The 14585-nt window shown below is 32.5% G+C and overlaps 2 protein-coding genes across 4 annotated transcripts in view; both read left to right on the top strand.

Moving 5' to 3' along the window:
• LOC126661330 (DExH-box ATP-dependent RNA helicase DExH7, chloroplastic) overlaps positions 1-3995 on the top strand; it is a 29357-nt gene extending 25362 nt beyond the window's left edge. For 2 of the 3 annotated variants that reach the window (XM_050355154.2, XM_050355153.2), the window contains 7 exons: positions 399-469; positions 571-640; positions 902-994; positions 1288-1497; positions 2226-2318; positions 2784-2906; positions 3612-3995. In XM_050355154.2, the coding sequence (XP_050211111.1) occupies positions 399-469; positions 571-640; positions 902-994; positions 1288-1497; positions 2226-2318; positions 2784-2906; positions 3612-3689 (738 nt within the window). In that variant the 3' untranslated portion in view covers positions 3690-3995. Of the gene's footprint in view, positions 1-398; positions 470-570; positions 641-901; positions 995-1287; positions 1498-2225; positions 2319-2783; positions 2907-3611 lie in introns of those variants that run through there. The other variant, XR_008789698.1, reaches the window with a different exon arrangement.
• A 5032-nt stretch (positions 3996-9027) lies between these two features.
• Positions 9028-12734, top strand: LOC126659458 (SWI/SNF complex subunit SWI3B). Its single transcript, XM_050352751.2, has 6 exons — positions 9028-9362; positions 9692-10119; positions 10689-11099; positions 11604-11730; positions 12209-12327; positions 12416-12734. The coding sequence occupies exons 1-6, from the start codon at positions 9143-9145 to the stop codon at positions 12611-12613; spliced, it is 1503 nt and encodes a 500-aa protein (XP_050208708.1). The 5' UTR covers positions 9028-9142; the 3' UTR covers positions 12614-12734.
• The last annotated feature ends 1851 nt before the right edge of the window (positions 12735-14585 follow it).

The raw sequence follows: 14585 nt of genomic DNA, 5'->3' as shown, positions 1-14585 counted from the left end.
AAACTATTAACATGGAGATGGTTTATTAATATAATTGTTATCTAATTGAATATTAAATATAAGAGGATCAACTGTATTTATAATGTCTTCACTACAATTGCCACTTACATGGAGCTTTAAAATGACACTTTTAATTAATCTTCCTAGGTACATGCCATAAGTAGTTCAAATCACTATGTTAAGCAATTTAAATAAAAAACTTTCTTATAATACATATCTGAAGGAAATAAATAGCTATACGTACTCTCATGCTCTCGTACTTAGAAAAATACTTCTTCATTGAGGATTCTTACACTGTTAGAGGTCATCTTAAGACATCAATGCATTTTGAGTGTAAACGTATATGATGCCAATCCAACTTGTATTGTTGCTTAATATTTGGAAGTTCATACCTGCAGAAGGGAGTTAAAGCTGCACAACAATTTTGCAGTTCTCATTTTCTGAGCCATTCAGTACTGTACATGATAAGGTTTCTTTCTTTTGTTCTCTGTCCTTTGTTGTTCAGTTATTGTTTCCTTTTTCCCCCTTAGTTTAGAAAATGGTTTTCTTTACTAAATGTGACAATTTCAGAGACATGAGGATACAATTTGGAACCCTGCTAGCAGACATAGGGTTTATTAATCTTCCAAAAAATTATCAGGTATTCTTCTTTTGCAACTTTGTTGTTCACGCTTTTCATCATTACCTGATTTGTAAGAAGGCCAACACCCTTTCCTTCTCTTCTCCCTGGATAGTTTAGTTGAACAATTCAATTATTTCTGTTACATTGTATTTCAGTTCTAACAAGTCTTTATTAACATTTTCATCCTCTTCCCGTTTCTGAAGCTAGTCTATGTGCGTAAATATATCTTACACCTTCTGATTTCTAATTTGTTAACAACAATGTGGTTTCTCATTCCAGATTTTAGGAAGAAACAAAGAGAATCTCGATGTTTGGTTGTCTGACAAATCGCAGCCTTTTAATATGTATTCACATCATTATTCAATTGTAAAGGTAATCCTAGCTTTGCTGTATTCCGTTACATTAATTAAAAGGAGTTGTTCGGCTTTGATTATGATTACATGGAATATTGAGACCTTACTAGATTCATCTTTTCCCATTTAATTGATGTTTTGGAAGTCTTTGTTTTTTACTCCTTTTGTCCTATAATGACTGCCTACAATTGGGACAAAAAAATTCAAATAGTGCCTATGAATTTGGACGGAGGGAGTAATTCTTAGATGAAATTCTATAAAGAAGCATAGCATTTGTCCTGGAGTAGAATAGATTTTAAGAAATTCTTGCAGGCCATCTTATGTGCAGGTTTATACCCCAATGTGGCTGCTAGTCAACACGGCATCACTGCAACAGCTATCAACAACCTCAAACAGTCTGCTATATCTGCAAAAGGTCATCCAGTCTGGTATGATGGAAGAAGGGAGGTTCATATACACCCTTCTTCAATCAACAGTAGTGTAAAAGCATTTCAGCACCCATTCCTCGTCTTCCTAGAAAAGGTTCTCAAGTTTTCTGTCCTGGAACTTTATTGAGTGGATTAATAAGAAACGTCTTTCTAACATCATAATATTGCATTGCCTAAATTTCAGTTGGTTAGTTTCCAATATTTGTCTTCTGTTAAAGTCTTTCACATATCATTCTTTAGCACATTTGGCTGGATGAGCCAAGTGCCGGCCATTAATGGAAGACATTTTTTTAGAGACATGGTCATTTCTCTGAGAATTTGACCCACCTGAAGGCAACTATATATAGTCATTCATGTAGGACAGCTAGAATAATATTCACCAACATGTGGATAATTTAGCTTTCCCACATTAGATATTTCTACTTTACTTTTTTCATGATGCATCCTGTGTTGTGCCATATGTTGATATTCTTTCTCATCAAGAAAACCCTTTAGTTTTGTCCCCTTGAGAGTGAGGTGTGGGTAACATGGTAATTTCGGCGTACTGCCGGACTTCTAGTTTGATAATTTTCAGCTTGTGTAGAATATTGTCAATGATTCTCTTGCCAATTTAGATAAAGCTCTGAAGAAGTGAAAAAGTTATAGCCGGTTGCATTATTTAAAAAGAAAACTAGAATCCTAGTAAGTTCATTAATTCTGTGTGTTAGGGTCATGTAGGGGGAATCCCATTCTGATGAAACCTAACAAGTGTCAGCAATTTTTAAGTGCTTTCCGCAATTACAACTTCTGGCTTACAAACAATCATATATTTTGTACTTCCAGGTTGAGACCAACAAAGTATATCTGCGGGATACTACTATTGTATCTCCCTACTCAATATTGATGTTTGGTGGATTCATTAACATTCAACATCAGGTATCTTATGTCTTTTCTTACCAAGAATGCATATGCATTTTATTGTTTTGTCTCTTGGTATGCGATTACTGACTGGCTATTTTTTACGCAATCTCCTGGAAAATTACATGCATCAGAAATTGTAGTGTTTGTAATTACATATATTTGGTATGTTTCTCTTGGAAGATTGCATTGTTTGGTAATTTACTACTTTCCTCAGTTTAGGTGTCTGGTTGGAAATGGTTTGTGTATCAGGCAACTTTTTTCTGAGCGTTGAATTACTTAGCAGTTCGAGTATGCCCAAAATAGATAAATTGTGATGCTAAAATGTATGTGAATTCTACTACACAAAGAAAGGCTACTTTTTTGTTTGGTCTGCATTTTTTTTTAATGCGTGTTTTTTCATGGTTACATTGAACAAGTTCATTTGAGTGAGAGATAAATGGTGCTTTGTCTCATCTGATTTTCGTTCTTTTATAATTGCAGACAGGACTGGTCACCATGGATGGATGGTTAAAGCTAACAGCTCCAGCGCAATATGCTGTCTTGTTTAAGGAGTTCCGATCAGCTCTCCATTCTATACTGAAGGAACTTGTTCAGAAGCCAAAGGTATTTTCCAAATATTTTGTGTGAGATAAAGTCATCAAATGCAAGCATCTTGTAACTTTTGGGGTAGATAATATGCAATTAGCCCACCTTATTTAGAAAAGCATTTGTGGTTTATCTTCATGGATCCCTCATAAGAATTTTCCTACTCTGACTGTGAATTGGCTTTTCTTTCCGATCAACTTTTTCTTTTCTCCCTAGAGATTAGAATGGTTTTTGATACTATTGGAGATAATAATAAAATCATAGTTGAAGTCTCACTTAACAGCTAGAGTTTTTGGATAGATTGGTTATTTTACATGTTATGGAGCCTCCATGATTAGAGTTTGATCTTTGACAATTCCCTTGGAGAAATCAAATCTATGAGCACAATATAAGATGGGCATGTGCTCTTGTGCACGTTTCAACCTCAATAATGGATTATGCCATGCATTTGCAGTCATGATAGCAAGGTTTTGGAATATTTGTTACTTTTGTGGTTAGTGGCTTGTGTTTTTTAGCTGCTGAAACTTTTTAAGCTGCCACTAAGAAGTGCCATGCACTGCCTAGTTATCCTATATCATCTGATTAGTTTTCTTCTATCAGCTTCAATTTTCTTCTTATTTGTCTGTCAAGTTTGTTAAATTCTTTTACCCTTTTCCGCTCTGTATTGACCTCATCTTGACACATGGACGCTTGTAATAATTCACGTATTTCAATCCTTTACAGAACACAACAATCGTTGATAATGAGGTCATCAAATCTATGATCCAGTTGTTGTTAGATGAAGACAGACCTTCAAAATGATTTACAGAGCGACAAACACTGAGGGAGGCAATGGTTTATCTTGTCTATTTGATGCTTCACCCTATATGTATCAAGCTAGCTACCATGGAGGATTCAAATGTTGGTTCCAGAATTCGTCTAGGCAGAATGTGAGAGCTTAATCTTATCTTTCATGCCCAATCATGTTCTAATCTAATGCATCGGTAAGTAAACTTTAGAGGTCAATGTAATCATTAGGCCTGGTATAATGGATTCAATGCGATATGAATAATTGATATTGTTTCACATATATATAGAAATTCTTAAATAAGTATATTTTATACGAAATTATTGTGTGAACTAAGTTTTCCGAAATCTCCGGTGTAATGACATTTGATTTTTTTTAACTGACTAGTGTGGCTTTACGTGTTTCACACGTGGCTCGTAGTGAGGCTCGTCAAGTTATCAAATAAAATTCAAAATAATAGTTAATTTGAAATAGTTTATCTTATTAAAAACTTTAGATGACTATTTTAATTGTTTTAAAAAAATTAAGTGGTGCTCAAATTTTATAATTATTGATAATTTTAATAGAAAATATAAAGTTAAAATTAAAATAGTAGTTTATTGAAATAATTTATCTTATTTAGAATTCTATATAATTAAATAGTAATGATTAAATAGTCAAAGTAGTGTATTTTAATTAGTACTCTATACAATTATTTCAACATAGTAGTTTATTTTGTTTAGTACTCTAATTTATCTTGACATAGTAGTTTATTTTAGCTAGTACTCTAATTTTAATGATTATCTTAATAGTTTTTAATTAATAATTAATTTTTATAAGTGAAAACGACATTAACATAAATGTGTCTTCCCCCTCCCAATCCGTGCTTTTATATATAGCATAAATGTACTCATTTCTTCTCAGTAGCACTTAAGAGAGAGACTGTATGTTTGGGCATAGTTTTACATACATCGAGAAGTCGATATTAGTAGGGATGTGCATTATTCGGGAATAATTTTATTAACTGAATGGATCAAGCCGACAATAGAGCAGTTTGGATGGATTGTCTTTCTTTTATGATGACAAAATCGGTGGTGGTGGATGTTGTGACGATGGTAATTATAGTGGGGAGTCAAATTCATGAAATAGAAATGGCTGAATATATAGTTTGACCCCTGAATTTGTACCCTTTTACCCATCTAACCTCTAAACTTAACGTCTCACCTATCGAACCTCTGAACTTGTTAAATAATCCGATTTGACCCCTGAACTTGATAAAAACGTAAACATTGAACCCCTCCGTACACAATTTCTTCTAGAATGTTTCAAGTGACAGGTGGCACGGAGGGGTTCAATATTTACGTATTTATCAAGTTTAGGGGTTAAATCGGATTATTTAACAAGTTCAGAGGTTCGATAGGTGAGACGTTAAGTTTAGAGGTTAGATGGGTAAAAGGGTACAAGTTCAGGGGTCAAACTATGTATTAAGCCAAATAGAAATCTAGAAATGAAATAACCGACGTTTATTTTTTGAGAGGAATGTTTATTTTATAAAATCATGGAATAGCAATTCCATCGGGTTGCTATTTTATAAACTTTAAGTAAGAAGAACTATAATGCCGCATTAACCAAAAATAGCCTAATATATAGTAGAAGAGGAAGGGTTATTCTTGGGTCATGAAAGAAAACAACACTAACTAATTAACAAATTAAGGAAAGAATAATGAACAAAAGTGAACTAATACATTCCTTAAATTCTATTTTGAATGGATTACATATATATTTCTTTAGCAATTTTCAAAATCTAAGCCCTTCATTTTTATTTTGAGAAAGTAATAAAAATATTTGAAAATAACCTTTATATTTCATGTGATATTTTTTCTAAAAGATTTTTAGTCGTATCATTTTTAAAAAAAAAAAAAAAATCATCCCCCACTTTTTTCGTTGATGTCAACGTGCGTCAGTAGGCCAATTACACGCGTTAGGTCTGCTGACGTGTGAATAAATGCACCAGCAGAGCTAGTGCATATGTTATACCGACCCGTACGTTCATTTTACATTTTTTACAAAATACCACAAATAATTTAAGAAAAAAAGGATCAAATACACCTCTAACGTTTAAAAAAGTGTAGCAAGGACTCTAATATTTTAGTAACATATCACGTTATCCTTTCACAAACACCGTCTTTATTGCCGTCTCTTTTTTCCATCCCAATACAGTCACCCTCATTTCCACTAACATGATCAGCGAGGACCTCATCCTTCTGCCCAACACATTCACCCTCATTTCCACCAACATGATCAATAAACCTATCATCTAGTCTAACAGTTCCTTGTACATATAAAGGCATGAGATATTTGCAAAAACAAGCTCATTTGCATCCATACTAGCATAAATAATGATGTCAGACTTTCAGGGCGCTCTATGTATGTGATTTGGTATTGTTCTAATGGAATCATCATTTTCAACTATCATCAAGCCATTAATTAAATTCCTCCCAGATTGTAAAAAAAAATTAACTACACTAGGGTACTCTAATTCAGAATATACTTTGCTCTTATAGCATTAACACTTAGGTAGTCTGGATCAAAATTAAATTTCATGTTTACTTCACCACCCATATAATCTAAATAAGGTTCAGCAACCCAGGTTCCACCGTAGTTAAAATACACATAAATTCCTTCACCCGTTTCTGCCAAAAATATGGTTCAAAATAAACAAGTATAAGAACACCAACCAAGTATAATGGCTCAACAATCAAGTATATAATATTTCTATATAATAATACATGCCAGGTCCACTGACATGACAGACCAATTTAGTGCACATGTTCAAGAATAAAGAAACATTATCATGTCTGGATCACAAACAACAATCAAGTATAACTATATAAAGCAAACAATTTTATAATCTAAAGTATTATCATGTCTGGACCACAAACAATAACCAAGTATAAAGCATTGAACTTAAATTAAACGGTTTTTCTCAAAAAATAATAATAATATTTAACATGGAGCAAACATCTACAGCATTCTTAGACCACTTTTCAAGAATCCATCGACTAAAAGAGCAAAAGAAGTACAAAGAAAAAAGAAAAACTAATTGATTACGAAACGCTTGAGACTCGAAGTGAATGGAGCCTTCAAATTTTGATGTTTAGATTCTTCGATTTAGGGTTTTGATTCGACTGTGAAGGTTGTGTCAATTCTTTATCTCCTTTGAATGCAATGGAGAAGAACATTTCGATTTAGCAATTTAAGGATTCTATTAGATTTGGAATTTAGGGAGTTTATTAGATTTGGATGAGTCAGTATTTGGGTGGCCAACAAAAATAATCCATGTCAGCAGGCCAGCATACACGCTGGCAAAAGAGACGACGACGGAAACGTGTGTTAGTGTGAAGGGGTAACGTGATACGTTTTTAAAACGTTAGCTTCAGTTTTAAAAATCGGATCGGAGATCGAACCGGCTTCACAAGGTGTTCATGGTTCGACCGGTTCAACCGAGTAAGCTCGAATTTTATTAATTTATAATAACTAAAAATAATTTAATTCAAAAAATATATAATTTATAAATAAAAAATATGATAAAATATTCATAGTAAATAATTTTTTAAAATTTCATTATTCAAAATATAATAATAAATGGTAATATATAAGAATATGTAGAATAATTACTTTGTATGATAAAATACGATTTTTTTTTCAATTTAATTAATAAAAGTTACAAATTTAGAAATTATATAATTAAATTTTATAAAATATGATAGTATATTTAAAATAAAATAACTACTAAAGTTTTTTTTGTATGAAATGTAATTTTAATTGATTAATGTTTGGGATTATTTGTCAAATACACCATTTTAAAAAGTATTTACCACTTTTTACTCCATCTTTCCATAATATTCCAATCTACACTAATAACAAATATACTTATAAAAATACCCTACTATATATACAAGCCTTATTCATTTTAGATTAAAATTATACATAGTCACACTCTCTTCTCTCTTTCTTTCTTTCAAAATTTTCTCTTTTTTCTTCTATTTTTCTATTCATCACTTCCGGTCACTTTTTGTTCATCTTTTCTATTCACTTTTCCGTTCATCTACTTTCAGTTGATTCTTCGTCTCTTCCGGTCGTTTTTCCGTTCATCTCTTCTGTTTGCGATATAGATTTCTCGACATCGTTTTTAGATTTTTTTTTGTAATTTTTAGGTTTTTGTGATGATTTAAATATTTTGTAAATAAATTATTGTAGATCTATTACTTTTTTTATAAAATTCTTCTATTATTCATATAATTATTTTATCTTATTTTTATTCTTAGATTTCTTCTTTTATATTGATGCTACTGATTTGTAAACAATGAATGATTTATGGTGTATTTGCAGTGTTTTTATGGTGTATTTACATTATAGTATATTTCTGGTGTATTAATCGTGTAATTCTGGTGATTTTCTGGTGTATTTATAATATTTTTTATGGTGCACGCTATAAAAATACTACAAAAACACAAAAGATACACTAATGATACACTATAAAAACACCATAGTTACACTAAAAAAACACAACAAATACACTTATAAAAAAAGATAAAAAAAAACACAGACCATAAAAAGAGTAAAAAAGTGAAAAAAGGTTTTTTGAAATTAAGATATTTTTGATTAATAGAAACTATACGACTTGTAAATATTTTTAAAACAATGTAAAGAAGTAAATAAAATACAAAAATAGTGTAATGTAGGAAATTTTCTCACTTATAATTAAAAGATAAAATTTTAAAAACAAGCATAATAATAATTATATATTTGGACGATTTTAATATTAATTTTATTTTGAGATTTAGAATTTTATTATTTTAAAAAGATTATTCAAAAGGAAAAAAGTAAAAAAATATTATTATCAATTGAAATATATCGTTAAAGTTTATTTTGTTATAAAAATGTAGAAGTATTTAATTTGTTAAAATCTCTTGAAATTATTTTTGAAAGACCTAATTACTTAAAAAAATCCCACTTTATAACATTTTTTCGTTTATACCCTCACCTAGGAAAAAGTTTATTTGTACCCTTTTTTTAATTTTTCATTTTCATCTCTACCCTAAAATTTAAATTTTTGACAATTAAATTAATTAAAGGATAGAAAACATTATAAATGATTAATAATATTAATGTTTAATTATAATATAAGCTAAATATAAAGGATCATTTTGAATATTTTTCCAAATAAAAAGAGGTCAAATTAGCTTTTTAGGGTAAAGACGAAAATGAAAAATCAAAAAAAGGGTACAAATGAACTTTTTCTTAAGTCAGGGTATAAACGAAAAAATATTACAAGGTTGGTTTTTGTTAAATAATTAGGCCTTTTTGAAATTATCCCTAAAACATTTTCCCGTATCCATAACACAAATCAATTATTCTGCTATATCATTTAATTTCCCTCTCTTCTTTGTTCTTCAAAAAATTTACTCTCTTTGTTTTCAGCAAAATGGCTTTCGCTCCTGCACCATCCTTTAAAGATCCTCCTTTACCCACTTCCATCACACCGCCACCTTCTTTTAATCCACCCGCCACCGCCGTTGCCTTCTCTCCGGTCAAACCCGAGTTGTCCACTCCATCTACCTCCACTGCCACCGCCGCCACTCCCCGTCCTCCACCAACCACACCCTCCTCCGATCCCGACGTTGTCCATATCCCTAGTTACTCCAGTAAGTTCCCTTTAATAAATTTACAGTCCCTAGCTCCCCATTACTTCACATTTTAATTTTTATTTGATAAATGCACATCCTTTTAATCAATTCATTTTTTTAATTGCTATTTTTGCCTCTAATTACCTAATTTTTATTTTTATTGTGTAAATTTTACTTTAGTTGATTTGAATTCTGTTTTTGGCTGTAAAATTTACTGTCTTTAATTATGTATTTTCAATTTAGTATGTAAATTTATGGTCTTTAATTATGAGAATTTTGTTTTTTATTATGTAATTCTGATATTGAGTTGGTAAATTTAATGTCTTTTAATTATTTATGCTTTGCAGGGTGGTTTTCTTGGAATGATATTCATGAATGTGAGGTTCGAAATGTACCCGAATTCTTTGATTCACGGTCTCCTGCGAAAAACCCTAGGGTTTATAAGTACTATAGGAACTCGATTATCAAGTATTTTAGGAGAAATAACCCTTCTGGAAAGATTACTTTCACGGAAGTTAGGAGGACGCTTGTGGGTGATGCGGGTTCCATTCGAAGGGTTTTTGATTTCTTGGAAGCTTGGGGTTTGATTAATTATTCTCCTAATGCTTTGAATAAGCCATTGAAATGGGAAGATAAAGATGCCAAATCAAGCGGTGGTGGTGGTGACAGTAAAGGTGCTTCTGCTGATAATACTCCTCCGAAAAGAGATACCACTAAGAGATTGTGTAACGGTTGCCAGTCTGTTTGCACCATCGCTTGCTTTGTTTGCGATAAGGTTTTTCTCTTTCCCTGTGCTGCTATTTTACGATTTTAAATTTTACTCATGACTGACTATTGGACTTGTGAATTGTGGTATTGAGGGGTCACGTGTAATTGAGAAACTTGTAATAAAGGTCCATTTCAATCTTCCAACGGATAAAAGATCGAAAGAGTTCAAGTTCGTGGCTTTGAAGAAAAAAACATCAACTTGTCAATTTAGGGTGTAATGGACCCCAAATTCACAAGTTGAGGGGTTTATTTTTCTAAAGTCACGAACTTGGGCTCTTTTGAGCTTCTGTACCAATTAGAGTGTCAAAATGAACCTCCGTTGGAAAAACTTGTTAAAAGAGTTTCTTTCATAAAATGAGATTCTAGATTGTAGTTCTCCAATTGGCTTAGAAGTTCTACAAAATTTAGGAATTTATCATTGATATATATGCAAATTATGATTTTTTGGGCAGTGGAGCTGAACTTTTGTACCCGATGCTGAATTGTTTCATGGAGTAATTATTCAAATAGGTGAAAAAAGCTTTACAAAATTCAAGATGTTATTGTTGACATTATCGACTTTTGTTTCTTATGCAGTATGACCTGACCCTTTGTGCTCGGTGCTATGTGCGTGGCAATTATCGCGTTGGTGTAAGTTCCACAGATTTCAGGCGGGTTGAGATTAGTGAAGAAATTAGGTCAGAGTGGACAGAGAAAGAGACATTACAACTTCTGGAGGCCATTACACATTTTGGTGATGATTGGAGGAAGGTTGCGCTACATGTTCCTGGTAGAAGTGATAAGGATTGCGTCACTCAGTTTCTCAAGCTTCCATTCGGGGAACAGTTTTCCGGTTATACAGACTTGGGAGAACTGAATCACAATTATGAACGAACAAAAGATTCTAATGATACTATAGATGCTTCAGAAAATAACGACCCCTCATCTGCAAGCAAACGGATGCGTCTTACACCTCTTGCGGATGCGAGCAACCCGATAATGAGCCAGGTATTATTTTCTGGTCATTTTTAGGTCGACAAAAAGAGAACAACCTTATCAGATCTGCCACTTTAATTTTGCCTTGAGTAACTGATTGAGTGACCTTTTTAGTATCTGTATCTCCATCCTTAATGATAATTTCGACTTGAGCCATCAACAGAGAATTATGAATACTTTTTATTTATGTTTAGTTTTTCGATATCCATCTAATTGATTGTTGTGTCTACATAACTTGAAAATTGTTCTATTACTATTAGAGTAATTTTAGTTTAGCTTTCTAACCTGGTTCTGGGAGTGAACCTATAAAGTTTGAGATTGTCATGTGATACTGTATCAACTAAAAGTCAAGTGGGCTTAATCCTATTGTTATATGATGAAGAAATTGTATACATGAATTTTATCTGTGCGTGCTTACAAAGCTACTGACGCTACATGCAACTTTATTTCAATTTTATGCTCTTTTAAGTTTAAGAGTTAATCATAAGCTGATGTTTTGATTGATAATTTTCTCAGGCTGCTTTTCTATCAGCTCTGGCGGGTGCGGAGGTTGCAGAAGCTGCCGCGCAAGCAGCCATAACGGCTTTGAATGAAGCAAGTAAGAGCAATCCTGAATCTTTTTCCAGGAATAGAAGAGAACAAGGTATTGCACTGATCTTGCTAACATATCGAACCATACTGATATAATACCTAATTGTGCAATCTGTAGGGAGTGTTTGGGATAGAGGTTTATATTTTATAAGATAAACTAGAAAAATAATTAATTCTGTTGTTTGAGAAAAACAGGTAAACTAATACTTTTTCAAAAAGCAGGTTTGCAAAAAGCAATTAAAAAAGTGGTTTTTCTACCCCTAGCATGGCGTGTAGTGAGTTTATTTAAAATTTGTGCTTAAAAAACAAGAGCAAGTAGATTAAGATTTTAATTTGAGGCAAAGAATAGCTCTAAAGGCCAGAGTACTGAAATTTAAGCATTTAGGACGATCTTAAACTAATGATCTCTTTGATCGAAGGGATGATTTCTAACAAATCTTTATTTGATCGACACAAGGGCTTTAATGATCTGTTATTGAAATTTTATATGGAATTTTCAGCTTATAATAATAGCAATTTGTTCGATGCAGTTGCCAATGCTCGATTGAATGGAAATGTGAACCAAAACGGAATTGAGAGAACTTCCACGACGCCTGAGAAGGAGGATGTAGATGCAGAGAGAGCCATTTCAAAGATGGTAGAAGTGCAGGTGCGTAAAATTTATAGCGTTTGAGCTTCTAAACTATCATTAATTATTAAATATTGCACTTTTATTATATTTAATATTTGTTTTGCAGATGAAAGAGATGCAGGACAAAATTGTGCACTTTGAAGAGTTGGATTTGCAAATGGAAAAAGAGTGGCAACAGTTGGAGCTCATGAAAAATCTGCTGTTTGTTGATCAGCTCACTCTTCTGTTTAATAAAAAATCAACTCCTCAACCTGAGGAACGTGTTGAGGACAATCCAAGAACAAATTTAAATTCTATCACTTGATTTTTTTTTAATGAAATCCTCAATTTATATAAAATAAGTTGTCTTGTAATTCTTACATGGCGGTCGTGTTTTATGTTTTCTGTAATTTTATTTTATTATATATTAATAGTTTATAGTTCAATGATGTAGAAATTTTAAAATTATACAAATATGATTTTTTTTTATTTTTAACTTCTAAATTTGACTTTGTTTTATCTATCCTATTTATAACACGTTATTAAATATATTTATTTAAAATTTTATTAGTTTTATTTTATTTGTTTTGACACAAATATAACCATATTTTATGTACAAAGTATATTGAAAACCTACCTGTATAAAATTTTATCATACTTAATATATGAAATATTTAGTTAAGCTAAATTTAAATTACATGTTAAGTTAATCAGCTTCAAACCAAATACACATATATTTGAAAATATTTAAAATTAGCATGATATAATAAAAATTAGGCTAATAATCACCCATGGCCCCTCAACTTTAGGGGTACGGGCGCTAAACCCCCTGAAGTTTAAAAACGGGCGCTAAACCCCCTAAACTTTGTGTCGGCGCTCACTAAACCCCTTTTGGACGAAATATGACCAAAATACCCCCGGCGCCGTTTTTTCAGTCAACTGACATTTTAAAAAAAAAATTCTGACACTGTCATATCATCTGACACGTCAGAATTATACCTTAAAAATTTCAAACACCTAAAATACCCTCAATTTAATTTAGAAAAAGACAAAATAAATAAATCAACCCAATCTAAATTAAAAGATGAACCCAACACCCGATCGGACCATTCCCACCCGACCGGACCACACCCACCCGACCACCCGACCACCCCCGGAAAATTTTCCGGTCATCTTCTCTATTGAAGATGACCGGAAAATTTTTCCGGCCATCTTCCGAATCTGTTCCTCAAGAACAGATCCGTCGCGGATCTGTTCTTGAGGAACAGACCCGCCGATCTGTTCCTCAAGAACAGACCCGCATCGGGTCTGTTCTTGAGGAACAGATCCGCCGATCTGTTCCTCAAGAACAGATCCGGCGCCGGATCTGTTCTTGAGGAACAGATCCGCCGATCTGTTCCTCTTGAGGAACAGATCTGCAGATCTGTTCCTCAAGAGGAACAGATCTGCAGATCCGTTTATTTTGGTGACCGGAAAATTTTCCGGTCATCATTCACTCGGAGAAGATGACCGGAAAATTTTCCGGTGGTGGTCGGGCGGCGGCGATGGTTAAATCAGTGATGGGTTGGTTTTGAATGGGTGGTTGGGTTTTTTTTATTTTATCAGATATTATATTTAGGGGTGTTTTGGGCATTTTTATTTTTTTTTGTCTTTTGATGACGTGTCAACTGACACTTGGTGCTGTCAATTTTTTTTTTTCTGTTTTAAAAGACAGCCGCCAAACAAAAGACGGCGCCGGGGGTATTTTCGTCCAAAAGGGGTTTAGTGAGCGCCGACACAAAGTTTAGGGGGTTTAGCGCCCGTTTTTAAACTTCAGGGGGTTTAGCGCCCGTACCTCTAAAGTTGAGGTGCCATGGGTGATTATTAGCCTAAAAATTAAAATATGTAATTATTGATAAGTAAATTTGTTTACCAAATTTAACATTAAAGCATTTATATACGAATCCTAGTTGTCAGTAGATAAATTTATTGTCAAATTTAAACATAAATCATTCATAAAAAAAAAAACATAAATGGCATTTGCATAAAATGGGTTCAATATAGTAATCATGCAAGTGAAAATACATTTTTCTCTCAAATTTTAACAGAACAAAAACAATCAGATAAAAATACATAAATTAATAACAAACCTTAAAATTTAGGCTTAATTCCTTAAAAAAACCCCACCTTACACTTTTTCTTCGTTTATACCATGACCTTGTAAAAACATCATTTGTACCTAATTTTGGGTTTTTATGTTTCATTTCTACCCAAAAGCATTAAATTGTACTTTTTTCATTTGGAAAAGAGTTTAAAAC

The sequence above is a fragment of the Mercurialis annua genome, linkage group LG8 (genome assembly GCF_937616625.2).
Source record: "Mercurialis annua linkage group LG8, ddMerAnnu1.2, whole genome shotgun sequence".
NCBI lineage: Eukaryota > Viridiplantae > Streptophyta > Magnoliopsida > Malpighiales > Euphorbiaceae > Mercurialis > Mercurialis annua.
This window is presented reverse-complemented; position numbering and strand designations above follow the sequence as displayed.